Raw genomic sequence first — 12,086 nt, forward strand, 5'->3', positions numbered from 1 at the left:
AACTTCAAACTGCTTTTGTGTGTGTAGCAGCCTTTAAGAGACCCCCAAAGATGCTCACTCCCCTTCAGTTTTTTCACATTTTGTCAAGCCTCAAAGATATGTAATTTTAGGTGAAAGCTCAATGATTTATTTTTTGGTCTCATCTGGTAAGAACACCTTCTTCTGCCTGTTTATGTTGCGATTAAAAGTCGTCTTGCCCCTACTATTTATGCTGAGACTGAATTGTAGCCATTTAATCTCAGTAATTTATTAAAATTGGATTTTATTTAGAAATATGAAAGTATAGAGGCTTGAATACAAATTTATCTGATTGAAAAAAATTGTGATAGGTCATAAAACTACCACATACAAACAAAATAAAAATGTATCAACCTTTGTGATTGTAACATGAAAATAAGAAAAAGTTGAAGGACATAGTAGTTAACGCTCAATTAGGATGTTGGTTTTCAAAAAGACAAAAGCTTCTTCACTAGCTCCTGTTCCTCTGAGTTTTCCCAGCATAATGAGGATGTGTATATTAACCCATGTGAAAAAGAAACCCTGGAGGACTACTATAGACACTAAGTGCACATTAAGTAGGACTTTTTGTGGACGATATAAAAGCTAGAAAAACTGAAGGGCCTTTGATTCCTGAAGCCAATTTTCTTGTGCAAAATGCATTTGAAAGCAGTTAATAGGTCAAAGTCATCACTGGAATGCTCTTAAATGAAATGACCTCCTAGGCACTGATGCCTGCATGGTGGATTTAAAAGGATTCGCTCAAGAGCCAAAACTACTGAATAGATTAAAAACCCCTTTGAGGTCCAACGTTGAACCATCTATTTCCTAAATTAATGTGGGTGTTAATAGGCAGCTGCTGATGGACTGTGGCACTAAAGGTGCCTCATTTATGAATGGTAAATAGAAATAGTAACTGCATTATATATGCAAATACATGATCCAATACATAATTACATGAACTAAAGAACAGAACAAGTACGGACAGCCCCAGTCCCGAAACAGTTGGATTGTTGTGTACAATGTAATAAACAGAACGCAATAAATTGCCCAAAATCTGACATTTTTGGTCCAGGGAACTTGGAGTAAGTCAGTTCGGGAACCTAACATAGCAGAAAATCAATGCTAAAAACCCTTAATCCTAAAGCTCTCATATCACTCAATCACTCTCAGTGCATACAGTTCATTCTTCCGTCAGCAAGATACTTTTTTAAAACCATATCACACAAGAAAGATTCCAAATATTAACACGCTGATCATTAGCATCTTTTCTGGGATGATATTGATTTAAGATGGAACAAAGCTGTTCAAATGATTGGAAATATTTTGTTCTGGTGGACACCATGTCCTGCAAGCTGAAAAGAAAATAGACTATATAGCTGGCTGTGAGCTCTCAGTTCAAAAGCCTGCATCTCTGATTATGCGGGGTACTCGTCTCTCAATGGAACTTGAAACTTACAGAAGGGTACCATGAAAGCTAAAGTGCATCACTGGGTTTTAGACTCCAAAAAATCCATACGACATATTTTTTTTGTTTTTTGAGAAAGGTCCAAAAAGCAGTGGCTGCATATCTTACAGTAGTATGGCTTTACAGTAGAGGAATAAAGGTGCAAGAGGGTCTGACTGAAGTCTGAAAATAACTTTCACAGCAAAATATGATGAAGACAACTCTTGGACTCTGAGTGGGTAGAATTTTATTTCAGAGAAGAAGGAAAAAAACATTTTTACCCCAAGGTCCAGCAACCTGTCCACTCAGTTTTCAGACTTTTGGCTGTCAGAGAAAGGTGCTTTTTGAGAAAAATTAGGACCATCAAATTCCAGACAAGGTAACAAATAGCAAAGGTTTTTACGTTAAACTGCGGAATATCATGAGCATTACCGTGATGTGTACAAAGTTACAATGTACAAAGCAATATTAATAATAAGCAAATGAACAAAACCAAGCTGCAACAGAGCCTGCGTAAACCATGCACTTCAATACAGTGCTGTGCACGAAGTGTCGCCATGTTTTATGCAGAGATGCACTTGGACAGGAATGGTGATACTTCACAGGGTGATAGCTTTACCAACTTTCCCTGTTTCTACATAGTTTCATAATGTTCAGATAATACTTTTAATGTATTAATACTGCATTTCAACATCGGTCCAATTTTTTATATTTGTGCATCTCTAACAATTTCTTCTCTGTAGTTTAGAAAGTTAACACGTAACAATAGCTCACTTTTTAAGTTAACCTGGGCAATAATTACACAAAAATCCTAAATTACATTCTATTTATTAATGAAGAAGCAGGTTATCAAAGAAACTTATTTTAAAAAAAGATGTCTATACTCCAGATTTTTGTTTATGTATTCATATTCAGTCAATTTAATAAATGAAGGTTCACTTTGCCCAGCCATTAATAGCTTTTTTGTCCATGTTTCCCATTTTTGAGTGACAGGATTTGGCACCTTCTTCACACACAGAGAAACATATACGCCAACCATGTACCAGGTGGCGGTACATAGACCAGGATGGTATAAAATTTATTTTCCGGTTTGTCCATATGGCTACATTGGGTCAATCAATGACCAAATTTCAAAGTTAGACGTTATGTTGCTAGCCCTTAGCATTTGTTAACTCACAGGCGGAAGTGAGAGTGTTGCGCAACACAAATAATCACCTGGATAGAACATGGTGCACTAAATAGTAAAACGAAATTTAACAAAGCTTTGAGGCAGATAATTTGACTTAATGAATTTTAATCATTAATTGTTACTGTCCTAAATAAAACAGCCAATAAGGAAAAGCAACAAACCAGGTACTAATAATATTTCCTTGCAGTCCATTTTCTCAGATATTGCATGAAAACAGTCCTTTGTGCTTCAAACAGCAATGATGACTGCAGTTCAATAAATTGTGTAGCTTTAACCTGCACTGACTCTAATCATAATAAACATTTAGTAGAACCATTACTCTGAAATTGAACCAATGTCCTTTGGTTGGAGAAGATAAATATCCAAAGTTTATTATGTTACAAGAATATAGACTTAGCAGAAAATTCAATAACATTGTGTTATCGCTAGTTGAAAAGAAGAAGCGGCTCTGTAGGTGTAATAATATTTTCTCTTAAGTTACTGTAGCAATAACATTTTCCAATGGCTAGATAACAAAAGTCTGTTACATATAATGCTACAATGGAGTAGGAATCATTTGGCATCTATAATACTGTAAACCAAACACAATTAAAGATAATCTTTGTAGAAACATTTGTGATCCGAAATGATGCACATATGGGTCTTCCAAATAACAGCCCTAAGCATATCACCAAATAAACTACAAAAAGGCATACGGACAATGGAGACAATGTTTTGGACTGGCAACCCGAAAACTCTAGATGCCAACAAACCTGACTTAATTACCTCAGTTATGTCAGAAAGAATGGGCCAAATTCCCAGCAAATATTTGTCACAAAATTGTAAAAGAAGACCAAAAATATTTGACCCAGGTCATTAAATGTATAAAAAAAATAAATAAATACAAAGACAATTTGACCAAACTGAAAGATTTTTTTGTAAACTTCTCAATTTTAAGAATTTTTAACAGGTCTTAAAAAAGAATCTCATTCTCACGATTCAAGCATGTAGTTAGAAATAATTCTAGTAAACCAAATATTTTAATTGAACTCCTGAAATAACTGGTTTATTGAGATGCACACTATATTACCATCTATTAAATGCACATGTACCATATGTTAAAAACACAAACCAAGAAAGATAGATAATTTGAATGACAACAAATTAAATGCTTAGACAAGAAAGATGAGTCATAAAGACTGAATCCACATGAAATAGTCGTTCAAAATTAATATTTTTACAGCCACAACTTTCACTACACAGCTTTAATTACACTTAAGATCAAAGAGATAGAAACTACCAGCTCCTTGATTATCCATAAGAAACCCCTTACAGCTGACTTAAGTTTCATCAGGACACCAAGTACTAAAAAAAGAATTTTCAAAGTTAATTCTGAAACATAATGCAATCCATTAATGATTATAATGGAAAAATATGAGGCACTGTGAAAGGAAAAAAAAGTAGTGTTCAGCAAGAAATGCCCTGAATATTAAACATTTAAAATAGGCTTGCTTGAAATCATCGTGAATGTGACTCCCATAAGGAGGAAAGGAGACATTCCCTGTCTGACATGTCCAAGCAAAGGATCACTCTGTGAGAAGGAAACCATAGTATGCTGGTGAATCTATCCTTGTTTGGGCTTCTTGGCAAGCCTTGAGCAACTGTTACTACAACAGTTATTGAAACAGGACTTTGAAACAAAAAGAAAGAAAAGCAGACCAAAAGAAGGGATTGGTAAGGAAATTACAGGGAAGGAATTTTACTGATGATCAGGCAAAAAGAAAGAGAAGAAAAAGGAACAACTGAACTAAGAAGCTAGTCATTTTAAGCTTGTGCTCTTAAAACACAAATGGCCTTTGGCAAAGCGGTCCTACATGTTTACATCAACAGAGCAATCCCTGGAAGGTCTCCTCAACAATCACAGGAAAACCATTAAGGCAGAGAGGAAAAAACATTCTCACATTTGCCAAGAGTGACCTCTCACAAGTTTTCCTTTCTACTCACCCTTTTATTTTCCTGTCCAACTCCGCTCTGGCCAAACACACAAGAACGATCATCTTACTGTCTCAACTGTTCCAATAGCAATTATCTTTAAAGCATAGCTCCTACCAGTGAGTCAGAGAGTCATTCAGAAAAGCAACAGTTCAGGCAGACTACTTGCTCTTCCTGCTTGCCTGCATGGATATCTGCTCGAACCGGACGAGCAACTGAGAAATACTCAAATACTCTAAGGAAGGACGTGACATGGACAGGTGCTCCCCACTTCCCCTTCCTTGCTTGTGGAAACAATAACTTTCCAGCAGTAAATCTATATGGGTCTTAAGGCTGAAAATAGATTATTGATAAAGTAAAACTTATTATACAGTATAGTTTAGGTGACTTTCAAAAAGTTTATTTAAATAAGCATGAAATAATAGAATTAAAATGTAAAACAATGAACAAAAGTTTTTTTTCTGGACAATATCCAGAGAGGAAATTTCAGGAACATAGAAGACCATCTTAATTCCAGAAAGGAAAGGAAAGTGTGTGTGTCATGTGTGCATGTGTGTGCAAGACCAAGGGGAGTGTACATGAATCACAAAGAGGGAGGCAGAAATGGAGCGAATCAGAGGTCACGTCAAGCTCAAGCTCTGAAATGCTGCTACAGCTGAGCTTCCTGGTCATCCACTGATACAAGCCAGACCTCAGCTGCAGGGCGTAAACAAACAATATCCTGAGTCAAGCTGGGTCCACTTCAGATTTTTAGGAGAAACAAATTAATCTTAGATGAGTGCTATTGTAGGAATTTAAATAATCTGTGTAGTGTGAACTAGGAGGGTGGCAGAATCATGTGCACGGGGACTGCAGCAGTTCAGAAAATAAATGGCACTACATTATGTGGAAATATTAAAGCAGCACCTCAATAAATCATTCAAGTTAAAGTTTGGGCACAAAAGGGTTCTCCAAATAGACATTATCACAAAATTAGCTAGGAAGCTAAAGGACAGTCAAGTCAGTGTTTGGAATGTCCATCAAACAGTCCCGATTTCACTCCCATAAAAACTGAAAATGGGTGTGTTTCTTGTAAACTTCATGTAGTCATAGTGAAACATTACCTATAAATTAGAAGAAAATGCACATTACAAAATGTGTGAGTCACTAGCAGTATAACAGCCAATAAATGCCACCGTACACTAATGATTCATAGTGTGAGATATGTTTTATCTCTTATGATAAAAAGTGACTCAAACAGACTGTAAGGCTGAAAAAGAAAAAGAAAAAAACACACCTGTTCTTTGACGGAGGCCAGGATGTTATTGGCCGTGTTGTTGGTCTCCATTTTGCGGCCAGCTGAACTGTCACGGATGGTCAGCAGAAGCCCCTCCTCCGTCACTGGGCTCTGCTCAGGAGCTGGCATTCCTCCTGAACAGACATACATAAACACACAACGCTGTGGTCAACGCAGGCACTCCGCTCCGAAGCTTCTACACAGAACAGAATGTGTGCAAGCCTGTGCAAACACACTTCCCTCATAAATTTGACTTAAAACCAACCCATCCCTGTTATACACTGGCAAGTGATGCTGAGAGTTGACCATTAGTGGTCACACACCATACCAATGCATACACAAACACACACCCACGCATGCCATATGGCCTGACGAGAGGAGGACTGTCAGTGTTTTATGTCTCTGACATTGCAAATCAGTGCCATATGGCTATCAAACAGCATACAACTTTAACACTGATTGATAGGGAATTAGAATCACACAACAAATACAACACAAATGATGGAAAATGAGCTTAACTGAGGCTATTCTAGCATAGGGATGGAAGAGGTAATGATGTGCATGTTTGCACATTGATGCAGTGTAGAGGTGGCAGAAGATGAACAAGAGTAAAAACAGCAAAAGCAAGGAGATCAGGTGTTCTTTTCTTGGCTCTCTATCTCCCAGTCGAGGAAAGCAGAATGAATAGTGATGGTCTCATTAGTCCACCATCAACTGCTGACAGAGACAGTCCAGGAATCTCTGCTCCAGGTAGATCCAGATTTATTAGGAGCACCAAGACATAGTAGTAAAAATCTAATGAGATTAATCTACTGTTATTGACAAGCAATGTAGCACATTAAAGATCTCCAGACACTCAGAAGAAATGTGACTCCCGTGCCTGTCACCTAAAACAGTCCAGGTTATTCAAGGTGTGTGTGGTGTCCTGGGGTCAGGTGCCAGCCCGGCTCTAGAGTGACAGATTGATGTTGTGCTACTGCTGAGTGGTTTGGTCTATGGAGAATATGTCTGCATCCCAGATCGATTTGTTCATTCATAGTTTTGCAGCACCCAGAACCCTCCCACTTCCACTGCAGCTTTTGACTCAACAGACATAGTAATTCATTTCCAGAAAACTAAGCAAGGGGGAACAACAGATAGGGCTGACCAAGAATAAAGTCAGCTTAGTTAAGGTGGACAATATTTTTTCTTGAGTCAAACCGAAGGACAAAACAATATCACTTTCACCAAACACTTCAAGACAGGATGAAGTCGCCTTTTAGATGACTTCATGTGTTTTATGAAAGACCCGATGCTGTAAGGGGGCAGAGGTCTGTAAACACCCCTGACTTCTGCATTATGACTTGTGTACAGGCCATCTGATTTCATGGGTCAAGGGAGTTATGCAGTGATGAAGTATGGTTTAATCGACCAGTCAACCACAAGATTTAAAAACATCAAAAATAGACAAAAACTATTTCCAACAAGGAGATATTATTGGTGCACCGATTGCAGTTTTCTGGCCGATTGCCGATTATCAATCTGAAATGTTGCTCAGTATCAAGAAGGTTGCCTAATTGGCAACAATGGGGTGACTATTGTTAACTGTAAATGTGCAGACATGACCTGGTTGGCCAGTTTGTCAGTCAAATCTTTCTCAAGTGAGAAAAGAAAAGCACAGTGGTTGATTTTTAGACCTTTGCCGAGGTTGATAACATCGGTGGAGAAGATCGGCTTCACATGTAAAAATCGGCTGATCGCCGATCTCCCAAAATGAAGGAAATTGGTGCACCCCTATTGGAAATATAATTTAAATATCTCAAATTAAAAAAATAATTTTTTAAAAATTTAATTACTGAAATAAACAAACTTTTAGATGTCATTCTAATTGACTGAGTTGTACCTGTACTGTTTTAGCTGTCAGCTCAAAACCAGAATAACAATACATATAAAGTATAGACATTATGTTATCTTAACAGCTTTGTGAAATTGTAGCTTTACTTGGAATCACTTGGATTATGTTGTGTGTTCTTGTTTTAAATCATCATAATAATACTGTTAACATATCCTAAGCTGGTGGATAAGCACAGTCATGGCTAATGCTATTTATGTCACCAGAAAAAATAACTATTACCAGCCATGACCTTTCTGTGACATGACATATGCCAAAAAAATGCTGCAACATAAAAGGAAAAGACATACACTAAATATTTAGTCTAAAGTTGAACTTAAAATTGGGGACACTCTGCATGAAGACTAAATACAAATATAACAAAACAAAAAGAATGAAGAGTGGATATATCCAGAAGGCACTATTAAGCAAAGAAAAATAAAGTGTGACTAAACCTACCTCTAATATTTCCGATCTTATCAGAACTTGAATAATTGTGGCCCCTTAGTTTCAGCCTCTTCGTTTCTTCAAAATGGAAATGAAAACAAAAATGCGACTGCAAGATTACCGGAGTCTGACAGACCCAGCACACTTGTTCTGCAACATTTTTTTTCGCAGTTCACCCCTAACACAGAGGGGAGAAAACCTTACTGAAAACACTTCCACAGTTTACGCAGTAAACACGAGAGATAGAAGTAGGTAAGGAGCTGCGAAGTAAGTCCAGTATGTTCAGGTTTCAAGGATGTCATTAGATTAATGTCTCGGGATCACCGTGTGCATTTCTCAGCGTAAACGTCACCTCATTCTGGTCAAAACATCACAGCTACTTCTTCTAACAAAGCAATAAACTAATACTAAGAGCGAAGACGACTGAAAATGACAAGCAAATTTTTTATTCAGTGACATATTTGTCTCTTTAGTCAATGTGGTATAATAATAAGCATCGAGTTCACAGATACTATTTAAATCTCCCTTTTATAGTGAAATAATCCTCTGTCTCTCAAGTCTCCTAAGAAAAGTCTTAGTCTGACCCCACCCTAACTAGCTGAATCACATGATCTGAAGTGCTGACCTCAGACTTGGCCACTCCCATGAGCTCCTTATACAACCACTTTTTCTACAAAACTGTCTTCCAACCTAGAAGAAATGTAGCAGATGTTGTTAGCAAGAGAAAAAGAAGTATAGTAGTACAAAACTCATTCTAGAACATGTAAAATCCTGCCAAGATCAGTGTGAAAGATGGAGCTCTGAAAGTCTAAACTCTACCACAGACACTCACATTTAAGAACAAATCTGACGCTCATTATGTCCCAACTGTGTCTTGCATCAGTGTTTTCACAGAGCACTTTGGCATTAAACATAAGTTGTACTACAGGTCATGTTTGCATGCACACATACAAACATGAAACATTACCTTTAAGGAGAAAAGGAGAGAATGAGTTTAGATGCAATACTAAAACAGAGAGTATTGCAGCACGAAGCAGGTCAGTGTGCACATTTCACCCCAGGCGAATCTCGGCCAGCGCCGAACACTTAGGTGAATGACAGATTTATTGTTCCAAAGCATGAAAAACTGCTCTTTCAAGGTGAAAGTACAGTCAAGGTATACTGAAAGTACACTGTGTTGCATGTTCACATCCAAAACATTTTGGCTCTAAAAATGTTGAAGTTATATCATCAGGAGCATTTAAACTACTATAACAGTGACATTTATTAAAACTAGAGCCTAAGTGCATAAGCAGGAGTGAAAAATCTGAATACCTTATCATGTGACAACATGAAAAACCCTCATTGCCAGCAATAAGATGAGAAACCCTCTGAATCACCCAATCATGCCCCTACAGTGATATTGAGGAAGTCTGGCTGACTCTTCTTTTTTCAATGTTGCTTAATTTCATTGAGGTTTGTGAGTCTTTTTTATAAGCAGAACACTTTAAAAATCTGTACACGCCACATAAATCAGGTGGAGGTGTGCAGTTTGGGGAAAAGATTATTTGCAGCATATTTTTAGTCATTCCAGTTTAGATTATGGCTCAGATTTTCAAACTTACATCAATGACCATTTTCATGCCAAGTCTCAGTTACTGAATGATTTCACATCTGTTGCTGGACAACATTTATACAGAAGAGTTCAAGGTTGACTCAGTTACTGTAAGACATTATGGTTCTACATAAAGCTAAAAAAATAATGACTCAAGGCAAGAAGCCTTAACTTGATGCTGTATTTAACTCACATGCCTGCATCCTGTCCAGCAGGCACCATGCTTTACAGGAGGAGTTATATAACACCCTCATGTTTATATTAAGTGTAACGCAGAAAGACAGAAGATAAACAGAAGGGGAGAAAAAAAAATCAGAGAACAGAAAGCAGATTTAGGATAACATCAAACAAGGAAAGTGATCGTACTCAACATTACAACTGCATAAACTTGAAATCACTTTTTTTATGTAGACAAATGAGTTTTACTATTGGACCAGAGATGCAGCATCCTTAAACATTATGCACAAAGTACTACTTAATCATTTTCTTTTACATCAGAGTTTACCTTCAAACACATCTGGTTTTAAAAGAAATACATTTTGTATGGTCTGTGTACATGTTGAACACGAAGACTCCAATAAGACTCCTTCTCCCAAAACAATAAAAAGTAAGAACTTGTAAGAAGCAGCTACATAAACAATTATCTCCCTATGGATGTTAGGTTTTATATGAAATACTATTTGATGGGTCTGCAAACTAAGAGCAACAAGACAATTTGTATGCAGTTTTTGTCAAACATGGTCCTATCAATTATAACCTTTCTGATAGCAAGAAGCAAAAACCACAGTGAGATTAGGCTATACCAGTTTCCTTTAAATGGTTTAACCAAAATCCACACTTTTGCATCAAAGAGTGGGAGAAGTGAAGATGGCGGCCCACTGACACTTGTAATTCAGACTGAGTAATCCTGAGGTCTGCAAAGTACGGGATAAACTGCTCACACTCAGGTGTGCAAAGCCTGTGGAGAGGTACCAAGAGGGCTCAAAGCCGAATCTATTACAGGGATTTCTAGATAGCACAGAAATATGGGTCACTTCTGTGAGGAGAAACATTTAGTTCAGGATTTTTACTGCAAAAGCAAAGTAGCTCATACTGATTTACAGACTGAAGACTGTGTGTACAGAAGTTTACAAACATATACAGTGGTTGGACAACAAAGTTAATGGCAGAAATACTCACAATTCTAAGAAGACGTTACTTTTAGAAATCCAAAAAGGAAAACTAGCTGGATTTTAAACAGTACATTTATAAACTCACTTTTTGCCTTTTGTATGTCTGTCAAAGAAATTAGGCTCTGTCAGCTGAAGACGTACAGTTCCCCGAGATAAATCAATTACTCTTATTATCTTTTAACATGGAAGATTTGTCTTAAAGAACATGACTGACACTGAAAAACCGACTGATAAAAACATGCCTGTTCAAAACAAATTCAAACAAAACACGTCCACATGAAAAGTTCATTGAGAAATCTGTGCTAGGAATCAGTTTGAAAATATATTTCTTTTATCTAAAAAATGTTAAAGCGATTCTTACATTATATCACTTTCAAATATAAAAAAGTTAATATTTCTACCAGTGCTGCTAAAATAGCTTCTCTACAACAAAATTTTAGATTCTACAACAAATCAGTTGTGATGCATCTGAAGTGGAGGTGGCAAGAGATCTGAGCAGTTAACATTCAGTGAGTCAAGTTATTATTATTTTTTTTATTGTTGGAAATGTGACTTTTTCAAGTTATCCCAGAAATAAAAATCTGTAACGTCTTAAATTAAATTTCCAAATGTTTAAGCAGTTTCTTCCACAACTAATCTTTATCCAATGAGGTCCATCTTACTGGTTAAATATGTTACCGATTACTACAAAGGAAAAATACACAGCATTTTGAACATAACCAAAATATTATTGCATTTAAGTAAAGGTACTCTGAGAAATTGGCTATGGATCAGAAGTGAATATTTTTTAGCTCTGTCACTTCTGAATGGGTTGGTTAGAAACCTCAACTCTGATTACATTTCCAAAATGGCAACTGCACTAAGCCTGCACAACATAAAAAATTCTTGCAATAGGGATAATATAGTTACCTATATTATCCCTATAGTTAACTATAGGGATATCATCTTGATGATGATATCAAGTGTTGCATTTCCCCATTTTTGAGAATTTTTGACATTTTGAGAAAGATTTGTGGCATTTAGTTGTGGTATAGTTAGTTGTACCAGTCTCTTTGGCTAACTGTTGAGTTTACTCTAACCTTAAATGGTCAAGAAGATGAAATGATCTTAGAGTATACTAAGT

At 36.8% G+C, this 12,086-nt stretch overlaps 1 protein-coding gene across 7 annotated transcripts in view; it reads right to left on the reverse strand.

Moving 5' to 3' along the window:
• Positions 1-12,086, reverse strand: part of LOC103461688 (plakophilin-4) — an 89,994-nt gene that overhangs the window by 59,922 nt on the left and 17,986 nt on the right. For 6 of the 7 annotated variants that reach the window (XM_081603903.1, XM_008403998.3, XM_008403997.3 and 3 more), the window contains exon 2: positions 5,881-6,014. In XM_081603903.1, the coding sequence (XP_081460029.1) occupies positions 5,881-6,009 (129 nt within the window). In that variant the 5' untranslated portion in view covers positions 6,010-6,014. Of the gene's footprint in view, positions 1-5,880; positions 6,015-8,209; positions 8,232-12,086 lie in introns of those variants that run through there. The other variant, XM_081603899.1, reaches the window with a different exon arrangement.

Source organism: Poecilia reticulata, chromosome 2 (genome assembly GCF_904066995.2).
Source record: "Poecilia reticulata chromosome 2, P_reticulata-male-v2, whole genome shotgun sequence".
In the NCBI taxonomy this organism is placed as follows: Eukaryota; Metazoa; Chordata; class Actinopteri; order Cyprinodontiformes; family Poeciliidae; genus Poecilia; species Poecilia reticulata.